Raw genomic sequence first — 16,178 nt, 5'->3', positions numbered from 1 at the left:
GCACTCTTCGTCTTCAGGGACAACTCAAGCCTCCTACGTCAGCCTCGAGACATCGGGATAATCATTGATGGTGTGGAAGTCCTGAATGAGTTGCCTTCTGTGGCAGCTGGAGTGGCAATGGTCTTTGGACTCTGTTATGCTCTTAATATGGAATATCCACGAGGATTCAGGTTCACCTTTGAGGCTCTTCAAAAGATTATGATGGAGCTTGACTTTAACAAGATGACCTCTAAGATTCGCAAACTTAATTGTGAACTTAACACTGCACAGTAGTGTGTTTGCATGCATGTGTGGATATGGATGTGCACGTGCATGTGCATGTGTGCTTGGTTATTTTGCTTGGTTGGTCTGCAGTGGTATTCTACATTCAAAAATTATAAGAACACACATTTGAAAGTGAGATTTAAGTTGATTTCATTGATACATGTGTAGATTTTTTTTTACATTGTAGAGGCACAGTGCACATATAAACATTTTTGAGTACTTGCAAATTGGTTTAAAAAGAGTTCTTATAATGGTTTTATGCCAGTTTTAGACAGGTTGCAGGTTTTATACTGGTTTTCAAAAGGTTGCAGGTTTTATAAAACAAACATTTCTCTAATCATTTCTGCCGTAGCACTAAATCTGTATATTACTAATCCTCTCTATTGATTATAGTTAAAATGGTTTGGAACAATAAATAATTTTGAAATAATTGGTTGGCCAACTGTCTTGTTTTTTATAGGAAATGCAGAGCATTTTTGAACTGAAATAAAATGAAATGTAAAAAATATAGTTTGAATATATGTAAATCAATTACCTGGCTTCAACACAAACATATTAGTTCATGTTAATTTGGTTCAATGTGAATACATTAGGTTGGTTAAATTTCAATATATTAGCTTGGTTCAATAATTAAAATATGGTTCTATGTAAAAAAAACAAAAAAAAATATCAATTTGGATCAATGCAAAATTTAAAGTTTCAGTCAAGTCTAGTAATATTGTTTATATCAACATAAAAGTATCAGGTCATATCAAGTGACTCAATTTGGATTCTATGAAGCCAAATATTCTGGATGTGACAATTGGACATCTTTTTTTTTTTTGAATAGGGTTATTCTTTTTACAGTGCAGAGGAGGTGTTCACTCTGCCGCAGGACATATAAAATGAACAAATCCCTTTTCCCCACCCATTTTACACAAATGCAGGCACACACAGGCAGGAACAGGTAACAGACATTTTACAAAAACAAGTTTTATGCCTCTGTAATAAAACAAAAGACTGAAGTCAAATTTAAATAGTATATGTAAGAGTTAAAGTTGTGTTTGGTTTCAGCTAAAGTTGAACATACCTGAAAACGCAACCTGAACCAGGAAATACCTTCAAACTGAACAAGCCTGTAAAACCAAATGACTCTTGTTCGTTCTTCAGTTTAACTCCAACACACTGAACATGGCGGCGAAGCTAATGATCCTGTTCCTCCTTTGTCACGCTGCATCTACAGGTAAGATTGGGATCCACAATCAAAATATATAATAATTTACTTGGCAATGCTATTCTTAGGAAAATGTAACTAAAATGTGTCAGCAGACAGGTGAATCTAACTGTACAAGTTAAAAAGATTAAAAACGTATTTACAACAGATGTGACAAATAAATGCACTGCTCTGATAGTTGTGTGTATTAGATTTAGTGAAAGAAAGCAGTAAGAGACACTTCAATAACTACTTAAGCTAAACACACAGAACCTTTAAAACAGATATGTACATGTTAGAGCATTTATAATTATACAATATAATTATAATTAAAAGATTAAAGATACCCAAAACTGGTGAAGTTTTCACTTGTCAACCATCAAAAGAATGTGAACCGGTTGCTGGTTCAATTTCAGCTGGAGAATTACTTGAACATCTGGCATAAAACTCTGCCAACTCAGATACTGCTAGCTGCTGTGGTGATTTTTCAATAATAAATAATAATGCGCAATTGTAGACAAAGGAGATTATAGCCCTTCTCAAGGATTTACAAGAATCACAGTTTCCATAGGAGATTCAAGTAAGGTCTCCTAATGATTTATAATTACTGAATTAATGTTTTTGACACTACTGTTTCTATTTAGTGCATGTGTAAAAAAACAAAACAAAAACCCTTTCTCATTTTTTTTTGCTGTTTGTGAAGCCTAATATAGACCATCCAATCACTTAAACACTGCAATTCAAGGTGTAATCAAATCAATGTTTTCCTATTGGAATGACTACTGGGATATAGTGGATCTCCATTCACTCATATCAGGAGAGAGAGATGCACACTGCGCTGTAAATTCATTAAAATATCTCAATAAAAACCGACTCTGCTCAAGGAGGAAATAAAACAGTACTTTTGTTTGGGGGAAGAGAGGTTGGAGAATATCCTGGTCTACAGTTGTGTTTATCTCTTTATTCAGAGTTGATAATAATAGTCCAACAGGAAAGCAGCATCCATTGGACATTTAATCCTGGAAATCCACACCTTCTCAAAGTTATAACCCACACTGAAAACAATGGAAATCTTGGGAAGTTGCAATCCACCAGGAAAACAATGGAGTCTAAATCCTTCTGAGTTAATAATCCAATATGGCAAAGAATGAACAGAGTAAAAGTGAAAAATAAATAATACTAAAAACAACTTGCAAGTGCACAGTTTGAGCCACTTAGGCCACTTAGTTCTCTGCTGGAATTTCCAACTGAGAGCCAATTATCTGAGCTGCTCATCTTACAGAACACAAAGGGAAGAACAAAGAATGTTCCTGGGTGCCCTCTTTTTCTATGCTGCCAAGTGGACATTTGCCTCCCCCTCTCTCTCCCCCTGTCTAGCATTTACATAAAGTCATCTGACTTTTACACATGCATTATTTAAAGTTTAACTTTAAAATCACTTCATTACATTTTCTTCTTTTCTGTGTTACTCTCAACAAAGAAAAATCCATTACATATGAACATTCAGTCACATATGAATATACTTCATGTAATGGTTCATTCATTACATGTAGTATACCAGTCAAAATTTTGGACACATCTTCTCATGTTTTTTCTTTATTTTCATGACTATTTACTTTGTTGATTCTCACTGAAGACATCAAAACTATGAATGAATACATATGGAATTATGTAGTAAAAAAAGTGTGAAATAACTCAAAATACATTTTATAGTTTAGACACTTCAAAATAGCCACCCTTTGCTTTGAATACTGCTTTGCATACTCATAGCATTCTCTCGAGCTTCATGAGGTTGTCACCTGAAACGGTTTTCCAACAGTCTTGAAAGAGTTCCCAGAGATGCTGAACACTTGTTGGTTCTTTTGCCTTCACTGTATGGTCCATCTCATCCCAAATCATCTCAACTGGGTTTATTTGCTTTGTTGGTTATTATTATTATTATTATTATTATTATTATTATTATTATTATTATTATTATTATTATTATTATTATTATTATTATTAATAATAATAATAATAATAATAATAATAATAATAATCTATGTTTCTGTTTTTTCGTGTTTAGGGATTAGTTCTTAGGGTTTGTGTCTCATGTTTAGTGTAGGTTCAGTTCTGGTTCTAGTCTGCGTCTTTGTGTGGTGGTTTCTTGTTTCCTGTTTTATTGTGAAAGTCCGTGTCTTATGTGAGTGTATTCAGTTTTGCCTCCCTTGTTTCGTCTCGTCAATTACTTCCAGCTGTGTTCCCCACCTGTGTGTAATCTCCCTGTGTTCTTCTGTGTGTATTTAAGTCATGTCTTCTTATATTGTAGTCACTGGTCTGTCTGTGAATCTACTGCGCATCGTCCATGGGTTCTCCTGTCATGTGCCTCTGAGCACCCTCCTTCTTGTTTGCGTTTAGTAGTTTAGTTTTCCCAGTTCAGGTTATCTTTAGTTCTGTTTGCCATTTTCAACTTCTGTTTTGTCTTACTATAAACCTCCTTCACACTTCCACGAGTGCCTGCAACTGGCTCCTCCTTTATTTTTCTCCACACGTGACAGTGAGAAGGAGTGTCCAAACTTTTGCCTGGCAGTGTAATTCTAGATCAGTAAGATTTGTCTTTAGCACATTCTCACAGACAAGGTCTAGACCTTTTCACTACTTAACTACATTTGTCAATTAACATATTGCTGAAATTCATATTTTGATTTGCCTGTGATTAAAAATAAAGATGATCTGATATTAGCAAAAGCATACAAACTCTGTTGTAGCACTCTATAAAAGACTGGATGTTGTTGTTGATGTACACTCTCTCTAATGTACTGAAAGGTAAGCCGGGGGGAGTTAAATCTCTGTCTATCCCCACCCTTTTCAATAGTTGACATGGTGACACCTTCCCATTGAAATGCATTATGTAAAAATTAGTTCTCACTGATACAATCGTTCCACCTTGGAAAAAGAACAGTTCAAAGAAATAATTTAAAGCTCAAAACAACCATGCTATTGATGCAATTATTATAGGCTCAAATAATCTTGTTCAAAAGTTTTTATGACTGTTTTACATTGTTGGCCCCACACATTTTTACCAAAATAAGATCAAGATGGTCTGTTGTCAAGTTTTATTGTTCATTAGACTTCATCAGCCTGCTGCAGATGCTTCTGTTGCCTTTACTGTATCCCAATGAATCAGTCATATTTCTAAACATCTTTCTACATGTTTTATTTGGTTATTTGCTAACATCTTAAACATCTGTCTGTCCTACAGTGAGCCATATGCTGAAGTATTTTGGCACTGGAACCTCTGGAAACCCAGACATCGCAGAATTTATGTTTGTTTTAGAAGTTGATGACACAGAGGTGCTTTATTGTGACGCCAGCAAGAAGATAGTAGAACCAAGACTGGACGGTGTGAAAAAAATGCTTGATGACAACCCTGGCGCACTGGGGGAGTACACTCAAGAGTGTTTTGAGCATCAGCCAGGCATTTACCAAAACTCGATTTCTAATTTAAAACAGCTGTTAAACCAAAGTGGAGGTGCAGTACTTTCTTTGATATATTATGTCATATTATTATGGATGTATCTAAACAAAACGGATTTATGTAAAATTAATTAAAATAATTATAATTTAAAATATTTACAGCCTTAATTTTGTGCTTCTTAATTAAGACCATGAAACCTGATGTAAAACATACATATTTACTTGTTGTAATTACTTAATTGTTCTAAATCTTAGTCTTATATTTAAAATAGCTAGGTTTTGTTATTGTCTTCAAACCTTTTAACTTTTTTTCAGGTTCTTACACTTTGTAGTCTATGTATCTATCAGCTGACTTCTGTGCTGAAACAGTCTTTACCTCTAGTGTTTAATCTTTTCTTTTAATATTGAATAATCACATCCGAGCTGGTTTTAAATCATCCACAATTCGAGTCTCCACAGTAGGCTCCATTAGCGAAATCAATAAAGGTTGTCAGAATCTGACTTGAATCATGATGAAAATGGAGACCTTTGAGGATGGAAATGTGTCACATGATCTACAATTAACACACATAATTGTAATATTTGTTTCTTCTTCTCTTTTCAGATGTTCACATTTTACAGTGTATGATTGGCTCTGAAGTGAATCAAAACTCTGGAGAGGTAAAAGGCTTTTTACAGTTAGGTTACAATGGAGAAGGCTATTTGGAATTTGATCTAAAGACAATGACATGGATCCCACTGAAACCAGAGTTTAACATTGTCAAACAGACAATGGATGGTGACAGAAATCTAATTAAATACCTTGGAAACCTCTTCGGTACAATTTTTCTAGAGAGATTGAAGATGTTCTTGGATTATGGGAGCAGCTCCTTGAACAAAACAGGTAGAAGATATGTTGAAAGTCAGAGTTTTCCATGTTACAAAAGTGAGTCTCTTTTTACCTGGCCAAATCACTCTGATAACTCTCATGACACCAGAGGTTTACCTACAATGTGCAAATAACCAGAAAAAAGCTGATTTATTTACATGACATTTATATGAATGTTCATGGTTGAAAGAGATTTACATGAACACAATCCATGGTAAAATTATAGCACAATACAGCCTTATGCAGCTGCCGCAAAGCTGGTGACTCTTTGGCTCTAATTCAGAGTTTTCAATTGCATATTGATTTTATCTTTAAATTTATTCTTTGATTTATTTAAAACTTTTCCAGCCACACATATATCCTACTGGTACTGTGCTGTTTTTCATCAAATATGTACACTACACATGCTTTACTCTTGACAATATATATTTTTCTTAATATTGCCAAATTAAATTTCTTCATCTTTCTTCTTTTTTCCTTTCTTCCCCATTTTTCATCTCATATTTACTTCCATCCATTATCACTCAATCTCTTTCCAATACTCCCTCTCTCCAGTTCTTCCCCCAGTGTCTCTTCTTCAGAAGACTCCCTCCTCTCCAGTCAGCTGCCATGCTACAGGTTTCTACCCTGACAGAGCTGCGATTTTCTGGAGGAAAGATGGAGTGGAGATTCATGAAGGTGTGGATCCTGGAGAGATCCTCCCCAACAATGATGAGACCTTCCAGATGAGTGTTGATCTCAATATTTCATCAGTCACACCTGAAGACTGGAGGCGATACGACTGTGTGTTTCAGCTCTCTGGTGTGAGCGAGGACATCATCATCAAACTGAATAAAACAATTATCAAAACGAACTTGGTGAACAACAAAACACATATTGATGCAGGTGAGAGATAAAAAATTTGATTAGTCTTGTTCAATTATACAAATTTGTCTATCTATCTTTCTATCTATTAGGGGTGCAACAATACTCGTATCAATATGTATCGAACAATAAAATTTTTTTTATTTATTTTATCAACTTTTCTTCTGACGATGCTGTCTGTGTTGAGCGCTCAGTGGATCTGCGTTCGACTACTCCGCCTAGGCTGCACTGTCGAGTGCAGATCCACTGAGTGCAGTGCAAGCTAGCAAGACAGAAGCTAAGCTCGTTGCAACATGGCAACTGCCTCAATGCTACCCGAAATTGAACCTCCCCCACCCTCATTCAGATCTGGTGTTTGGAACTATCTTGGTTTTGATGTGAAGCATGACCCTGATGGTAAGCGCGTCATGGACAAAAGTAAAACAATTGGTGGGAACTAGTGCGTTCCGTCCAGCCCCACGCATGGGGCGATCCGCGGTAACTTGTAAACGGAGATTTGCCGCATCATGGCGTTAATGTCATTTTAATGAGATTAACACTGCCAGCACTAGTGGGAACACAACAAATATGACTGCACATTTACGCCGACATCATCCTAGTGCAAAGACAAGTGGAAGCAGACAAAAACAACAAGCACGCATGCTACAAACTTTACCCGAGTCATTAGACAGCCGTTAGCACATGATTCTCCTTATGGGGACCTGATATGTTTAATATGCTGCTGAGAATATAGCCCAGAAGAAGCATATAGTATAGCTTTTATTTTGGAAAGAGCCATTTTTCTGTAATAAACTCTCTTTTCCAAGGATGAGTGATTTCTCAATCAGATAGATTTATTTATTATTTTATTATTTTGTTGTTTCAGCAACATTAAATTTAAAAACTGTACTTTTGAGTTAAAATATATATTTATAATTTAAATAAATGACAAATTAAAAAGGCATAAACATTTTTTTGTATCGAAAACATATCAAACCGTGACACCAAAGCATCGAACCGAACCGTGAATTTTGTGTATTGTTGCACCCCTATTATCTATCTATGCATATATGTATATATACATATACACATACATGCACAATATGTTCACAATAAATATGTAATTATTAATACTGTGGAATGAATGTATTTCTATTTTAACTTGCTTCATCTGCCACTTTTATCGTGTTTTTTTTTTTTAAATTGTGCAGAGTTGCCCATCATTATTGCAGCCTTTGTCCTTGTTTTGATCATCATTGTTGCCATTGGAATTGTTGCTTACAAAAAAAAGAAAGGTAAGAAATTGAAATGAGCAGACTTTCCCAGTCAAATGATAGCAGCAGTGCAATACTCAGTTACATTATTTTTGAGAAATACACAAATAAAGTTTAATTGTCAGATTTTTTAAAAAGTGGCAAAAACTTAAATGATGTTTTTCCCTTTTAATTCAGAAAGCCATCCATCACCTTGTAAGTACAATGTTATTTTTCTCTGATCTGCCATGCATTCTGGGGTTTAAATAAATAATTTTACTAATACTGTTCCTTTTATTATTAAATATTTAAACTGAACAGCTCCTAGCATCATCATAGAATTGAATGGGAGATCTGGTACAGAATCACCGGACTCAGCACAGAGATCTGGTACAGAATCACCGGACTCAGCACAGAGATTGGCTACAGAATCACCAGACTCTGCACAGAAATTGGCTACAGAATCACCGGACTCTGCACAGAGATCTGGTACAGAATCACCGGACTCAGCACAGAGATTGGCTACAGAATCACCAGACTCTGCACAGAGATCTGGTATAGAATCACCGGACTCTGCACAGAGATCTGGTACAGAATCACCGGACTCAGCACAGAGATTGGCTACAGAATCACCAGACTCTGCACAGAGATCTGGTATAGAATCACCGGACTCTGCACAGTCTTAACATCTCCAGTTACACAAGAACAAGATGATTTTCATATTTACTTTAAGATTTGTTATACTTTAAAAAATATTACATACCTTTATTGTTTTACAATTAAAGTGAAAATAAAATACCACATTTATAAAGGCTAACTTCCACCGTTGAGCCCTAATCTTAAAAAAGTCTAGATATAGATATAACATTGTCTGAAGCTATATTTAAGAAACAAGTGTTGATATAAGCATTAATTTTAATATTTTAGATTATATTTAATGCCAGAATGTGATATCACTAAGTTGGCTGGTTGCTGCTGATAGACTAGCACTTTATACAAGTTGCCCAATTCACTCATTCATTCATATGCTTTTTCAACATAGGTGCTTTACATCTAACATTCACACACATTCACACTCTGATCCTTGGCTCCTCCAGTCTCCTCCAGCCAAATATCCTTGGGTAAGATACTAAACCAAATTTGCTTTGTGGTGCATCCATCAAGCTACCAACCTTATGATTAGTAGATGACCCAATCCACCTCATGAACTATAACCAGTAAGCAAGGTGTTTTTCCTTGTAAGCCAGCTGATGTGAGTTAATAATGAAGACCATGGCTGTGTCCCACTTCAGAGACACAGCCAAGAGACACAGCCAAGAGACACAGTGTACGCACACTACCCGTACTACGTACGGTGCGTACTATAAGTACGAGAAGTGCGGAAGTGAGAGGCGTGTGAAATGGGACGGTCTAGCCTTCGTTGCGCTGTTCAGGTTGCCTAGCAACCATGATACTAACCGTGAGTAATGTTTCATACAGCTTTGTTTGATAGAAATGAAGGAGAAAAAATGTTTTGTTGGTCATTCATTTTTGTCATGACATCACTTTGATTAGTTGAGTATCTGAGGCTGAAACCACAGGACTGTAAAACATGATTGTTGGGCTTCATTTCTGTGCTGAACAGTCATATCAAGATTAGTTAGCAAATAACAATTAGCTCATGTTGGTAGTATTGTCAGATTATTATGATATATATATATATATATATATATATATATATATATATATATATATATATATATATATATATATATATATATATATTTTTTTTTTTTTTTAGGGGTGCAACGATACACAAAATTCACGGTTCGGTTCGGTTCGATACTTTGGTGTCACGGTTCGATATTTTTTCGATACAAAAAAATGTTCATGCCTTTTTAATTTGTCATTTATTAAAATTATAAATATATATTTTAACTCAAAAGTACAGTTTTTAAATTTAACCCTAACCCTTGTGCGTGTTTTTTATTTTGACAGCGAATGCGCACCTGCGGACCACTTATGTGCAGCCCCGGTTATATAGCTCGTCATATTGCAGCCACAGAAATTCTTTTGTCCATGAAACCATAAAGCTGCACTTTCTTTTTGCCTTATAGTCTGATTTGTCATAACTTCTCCGTTTTGTGGTAAGCTTTTCTTTGGCTGTCACTTCTTCACCCTGACCTGTCTTATTTGGCTCAGCAGAACTAAAATATATATCTGTCTGTGAAGGTTCTCAGTCATCCAGGTCATCGTAGTCAAATATATATCCTGCTGCTTTTACACACGCACTCACATAAGCTCAGCGATTCTCTGCGCGATCAACCTCTCACATGTTTAAGCTGCGGGAGATTTCACTTGTCATGTTTGCATAGTAAGCTAACAATTAATAAGACGATGTCAGAGGAATTGGTGCGCAAATTATCATCACTCACAGATCAGTGCTGTCGCTCTCTATACACAGTTCGCACGACTGCAAAGTGAAAGCAAAAAACAAGCGCAAATTCAAACACGATTTCAATATGTCACATATTGACAGTGGCTCACCGATGCCAATGACATAATTACCCAGCTACATTTCTGAAAGAATGCAAAAGCATTGACATATATTTTTCCTTCCTACAATAGCCCGACGGGCAGGGAAGAGATAGATTTTGGTAGCCCGACTGAAAAAAATCGCTAGCTCCAGGACGTCGGGCTAGCGATATTGCAAGCCCTGTATCTGATTGAGGAATCACTCATCTTTGGAAAAGAGAGTTTACTACAGAGAAATGTCTCTTTCCAAAATAAAAGCTATACTATCCGCTTCTTCTGGGCTATATTCTCAGCAGCATAAGGAGAATCATGTGCTAACAGCTGTCTAAATGACTCGGCTAAAGTTAGTAGCATGCTTGTTGTTTTTGTCTTTGCACTAGGATGATGTCGGCGTAAATGTGCAGTCATATTCTTTGTGTTCCCACTAGTGCTTTCAGGTTAATCTCGTTGAAATGACCTTAACGCCACAACATGGCAAATCTCCGTTAACGAGCTACCGCCGATCGCCCTGTGCATGGGACTAGACGGCTAACACGTTAACGAGCTAACTGCGCTAACACACTAGTTCCCACCCATGTAATTGAGCATTGCATGGCACATCCAACATACTGTTTTACTTTAGTCCATGACTCGCTTACCTTCAGGGTCATACGTCACATGAAAACCAAAATAATTCCAAACGCCAGATCTGAATGAGGGTGGGGGAGGTGCCCTCATTCTTCTGTCTATGCTGTCTGTGTTGAGCGCTCAGTGGATCTGCGCTCGACAGTGCAGCCTAGGCGGAGTAGTCGAACGCAGATTCACTGAGCGCTCCACACAGACAGCATCGTCAGAAGGAAAGTTGATAAAATAAATTACAAATGTTGTATTGTTCGATACATATGCGTACCGAACCGAAAGCACTATATTGAATGGTTCAATATCGATACGAATATCGTTGCACCCCTAATATATATATATATATATATATATATATATATATATATATATATATATATATATATATATATATATATATATATCTCCCCCCTGACCTATTTTGGAATTATAGGTCAGGGGGGAGATATCATCACCCCCACCCGAGATTGGGTACATAGCCCCAAGTGCGATGGGAGAAGGATCGTTGAGTGCGAGAGGAACTGACCTAAAAAATAGGATCATGGCCAAGCTTGAAACCTGGATCCCCCGTAGCCGGTTACCAAGATTACGTGAAGTACCCTCAGAAGGTCTGCTAGATGATGTTAATGCAGCACTACGGGCAATACCTACAACCACGATTACCGACACTAACAAGCTGATCTACAATACGGCAGCAGTGATCAGTGAGATGCTTGGCTACAAGTTGAACAGCCACAAGGGGCAGTACCCTCCATGGAGAAGGAGGCTAGAGGGCAAGATCAAAGTAGCACGGAGGGAGGTTAGCCAACTAATGGAGTTGCAGAAAGGTGCGACAAATAAGGTGCCTAAGAAATACAGCAAGCTGTCCATACCTGAGGCCTTGGAAACTGCCAAGCAAAGACTCACAGCCTTGGCCAGCCGCTTGAGGAGGTACACCAGAGAGATAGAAGGCAGGAGAATAAACCAGCTGTTCTCCACAGAACCAGCAAAGGTGTACTCTCAGTGGCAAGGGAACAATAAGAGAACAGCACCACCAAGGCTGGAGACGGAGCAATACTGGAAGAGCATATGGGAGAAGGATGCAACCCATAACGGCAATGCTCAGTGGCTAGTGGATCTGAGGGCAGACCACAGCGACCTCCCTGAACAGGGTCCAGTAACCATCACAGTGGCAGATATCCAAGAAAGGGTCTCCAGTATGAAGAGTTGGACAGCACCAGGGCCCGACATGGTTCACGCCTACTGGCTGAAGAAGCTGACTGCACTCCACGAGCGTCTGGCAGCACAAATGAACCAGCTGCTAGTTAACGAGAGACACCCGGAATGGCTAACTGAAGGCCGGACGGTCCTGATCCCCAAGGACCCCCAGAAGGGACCGGTCCCCTCCAACTACCGACCAATAACCTGCCTCAGTACTACATGGAAGCTCCTGTCAGGCATCATATCGGCTAAGATGAACAGGCACATGGGTCAATACATGAGCGGGACACAGAAAGGAATTGGCAAGAATACCAGAGGTGCAAAACACCAGCTACTGGTAGACAGAACAATCAGCCGAGACTGCAAGACCAGACTGACCAACCTGTGCACTGCCTGGATTGATTACAAGAAGGCCTATGACTCAATGCCCCACAGCTGGATACTGGAATGCCTAGAATTGTACAAGATCAATGGGACCCTAAGAGCCTTCATCAGGAACTCAATGGGGATGTGGCGTACAACACTAGAGGCCAACTCCAAGCCCATAGCACAAGTTACCATCAAGTGCGGGATCTACCAAGGAGATGCTCTGTCCCCACTGCTGTTCTGCATAGGCCTGAACCCCCTCAGTGAGATCATTAACAAGACTGGCTACGGATACCGACTACGGAACGGAGCAGTTGTCAGCCACCTCCTGTACATGGATGACATCAAGCTGTATGCCAAGAGTGAACGAGACATCGATTCACTGATCCACACCACCAGGCTATACAGCAATGACATTGGAATGTCATTCGGACTGGAGAAGTGTAGTCGGATGGTAACAAAGAGAGGGAAGGTAGTCAGAACTGAGGGGATTGAACTACCAGAAGGCAACATTGCAGACATAGAGGACAGTTACAAGTACCTGGGGATCCCGCAGGCAAATGGGAACCATGAAGAGGCCGCTAGAAAGGCTGCAACCACCAAGTACCTGCAGAGGGTCAGGCAAGTCCTGAGGAGTCAGCTGAATGGTAAGAACAAGATCCGGGCCATCAACACATACGCCCTGCCTGTGATCAGGTACCCTGCTGGGGTAATAAGCTGGCCAAAGGAGGAGATAGAAGCCACTGACATAAAGACAAGAAAGCTCCTTACCATGCATGGAGGGTTTCACCCCAAGTCCAGCACCCTGAGGCTGTACGCTAAGCGGAAGGAAGGGGGCCGGGGACTGGTGAGTGTCAGCACCACAGTCCAGGATGAGACAAGGAACATCCAAGAATACATTGGGAAGATGGCCCCAACTGACCGAGTGCTCAGTGAATACCTCAGGCAGCAGAAACCCAAGAAAGAGGATGGAGACGAGGAACCATCATGGAAGGACAGGCCCCTGCACGGTATGTACCACCGGCAGATAGAGGAGGTGGCTGATATCCAGAAATCCTACCAGTGGCTGGACAAAGCTGGACTGAAAGACAGCACAGAGGCACTAATCATGGCAGCACAAGAACAAGCTCTGAGCACAAGATCCATAGAGGCTGGGGTCTATCACACCAGGCAAGACCCCAGGTGCAGGCTGTGTAAAGATGCCCCAGAGACAATCCAGCACATAACAGCAGGGTGCAAGATGCTAGCAGGCAAGGCATACATGGAACGCCATAACCAAGTGGCCGGCATAGTGTACAGGAACATCTGTGGTGAGTACAACCTGGAAGTCCCGAGGTCAAAATGGGAGATGCCCCCAAGGGTGGTGGAGAATGACCGAGCTAAGATCCTGTGGGACTTCCAGATACAGACGGACAAAATGGTGGTGGCTAACCAACCGGACATAGTGGTGGTAGACAAACAGAAGAAGGCGGCCGTAGTGATCGATGTAGCGGTTCCGAATGACAGCAATATCAGGAAGAAGGAACACGAGAAGCTGGAGAAATACCAAGGGCTCAGAGAAGAGCTCGAGAGGATGTGGAGGGTGAAGGTAACGGTGGTCCCCGTGGTAATCGGAGCACTAGGTGCGGTGACTCCCAAGCTAGGCGAGTGGCTCCAGCAGATCCCGGGAATAACATCGGAGATCTCTGTCCAGAAGAGCGCAGTCCTGGGAACAGCTAAGATACTGCGCAGGACCCTCAAGCTCCCAGGCCTCTGGTAGAGGACCCGAGCTTGAAGGATAAAACCGCCCGCAGGGGCGTGCTGGGTGTTTTTTTTTTGTTTTTTTTTATATATATATAGATAGTAGGGGTGCAACGATACACAAAATTCACGGTTCGGTTCGGTTCGATACTTTGGTGTCACGGTTCGATATTTTTTCGATACAAAAAAAATGTTCATGCCTTTTTAAATTGTCATTTATTAAAATTATAAATATATATTTTAACTCAAAAGTACAGTTTTTAAATTTAACCCTAACCCTTGTGCGTGTTTTTTATTTTGACAGCGAATGCGCACCTGCGGACCACTTATGTGCAGCCCTGGTTATTTAGCTCGTCATATTGCAGCCACAGAAATTCTTTTGTCCATGAAACCATAAAGCTGCACTTTCTTTTTGCCTTATAGTCTGATTTGTCATAACTTCTCCGTTTTGTGGTAAGCTTTTCTTTGGCTGTCACTTCTTCACCCTGACCTGTCTTATTTGGCTCAGCAGAACTAAAATATATATCTGTCTGTGAAGGTTCTCAGTCATCCAGGTCATCGTAGTCAAATATATATCCTGCTGCTTTTACACACGCACTCACATAAGCTCAGCGATTCTCTGCGCGATCAACCTCTCACATGTTTAAGCTTGCTGCGGAGATTTCACTTGTCATGTTTGCATAGTAAGCTACCAATTAATAAGACGATGTCAGAGGAATTGGTGCACAAATTATCATCACTCACAGATCAGTGCTGTCATTGCAAAGTGAAAGCAAAAAAACAAGCGCAAATTCAAACGCGATTTCAATATGTCACATATTGACAGTGGCTCACCGATGCCAATGACATAATTACCCAGCTACATTTCTGAAAGAATGCAAAAGCATTGACATATATTTTTCCTTCCTACAATAGCCCGACGGGCAGGGCAGAGATAGATTTTGGTAGCCCGACTGAAAAAATCGCTAGCCCCGGGACGTCGGGCTAGCGATATTGCGAGCCCTGTATCTGATTGAGGAATCACTCATCTTTGGAAAAGAGAGTTTATTACAGAGAAATGTTTCTTTCCAAAATAAAAGCTATACTATACGCTTCTTCTGGGCTATATTCTCAGCAGCATATTAAACATATAAGGAGAATCATGTGCTAACAGCTGGCAGCACGGTGGCACGGTGGTTAGCACTGTTGCCGCACAGCAAGAAGGTCCTGAATTCAATTCCACCATCAGGCCGGGGTCTTTCTGTGTGGAGTTTGCATGTTCTCCCCGTGTTTGCATGGGTTCTCTCCGGGTACTCCGGCTTCCTCCCACTATCCAAAGACATGCAACTTGTGGGGATAGGTTAATTGGATAATCCAAATTGCCACTAGGTGTGAATGTGCGAGTGAATGTGAGTGTGAATGGTTGTCTGTCCCTATGTGTTAGCCCTGCGACAGACTGGCGACCTGTCCAGGGTGTACCCCGCCTCTCGCCCTATGACAGCTGGGATAGGCTCCAGCGCCCCCCGTGACCCCGAAAAGGATAAGCGAATGGATGGATGGATGGATGGATGGATGGATGTGCTAACAGCTGTCTAAATGACTCGGCTAAAGTTAGTAGCATGCTTGCTTGTTTTTTTTTCTGCTTCCACTTGTCTTTGCACTAGGATGATGTCGGCGTAAATGTGCAGTCATATTCGTTGTGTTCCCACTAGTGCTTTCAGGTTAATCTCGTTGAAATGACCTTAACGCCACAACACGGCAAATCTCCGTTAACGAGCTACCGCCGATCGCCCCGTGCATGGGGCTGGACGGCGCTAGCGCTAACACACTAGTTCCCACCCATGTAATTGAGCATTGCGTGGCACATCCAACATACTGTTTTACT

At 39.9% G+C, this 16,178-nt stretch overlaps 1 protein-coding gene and 1 long non-coding RNA gene across 2 annotated transcripts; both read left to right on the top strand.

Annotated features, from left to right (window-relative positions):
• The first annotated feature begins 1,053 nt into the window (after positions 1-1,053).
• On the top strand, positions 1,054-8,677 carry LOC113015183 (major histocompatibility complex class I-related protein 1-like). The gene is made up of 7 exons (XM_026157133.2): positions 1,054-1,486; positions 4,698-4,967; positions 5,517-5,795; positions 6,336-6,665; positions 7,835-7,918; positions 8,075-8,092; positions 8,198-8,677. Exons 1-7 carry the CDS (start codon positions 1,435-1,437, stop codon positions 8,560-8,562), a joined length of 1,398 nt encoding a protein of 465 aa, XP_026012918.2. The 5' UTR covers positions 1,054-1,434; the 3' UTR covers positions 8,563-8,677.
• A 977-nt stretch (positions 8,678-9,654) lies between these two features.
• LOC145423505 (uncharacterized) lies at positions 9,655-15,773 on the top strand. The gene is made up of 2 exons (XR_013904563.1): positions 9,655-10,087; positions 14,869-15,773. It is a non-coding gene; the product is annotated as an uncharacterized LOC145423505 (long non-coding RNA).
• The last annotated feature ends 405 nt before the right edge of the window (positions 15,774-16,178 follow it).

The sequence above is a fragment of the Astatotilapia calliptera genome, chromosome 22 (genome assembly GCF_964374335.1).
Source record: "Astatotilapia calliptera chromosome 22, fAstCal68.1, whole genome shotgun sequence".
In the NCBI taxonomy this organism is placed as follows: domain Eukaryota; kingdom Metazoa; phylum Chordata; class Actinopteri; order Cichliformes; family Cichlidae; genus Astatotilapia; species Astatotilapia calliptera.
Note: the sequence above shows the minus strand (reverse complement) of the source record. Positions and strands in the feature narration are given on the sequence as shown.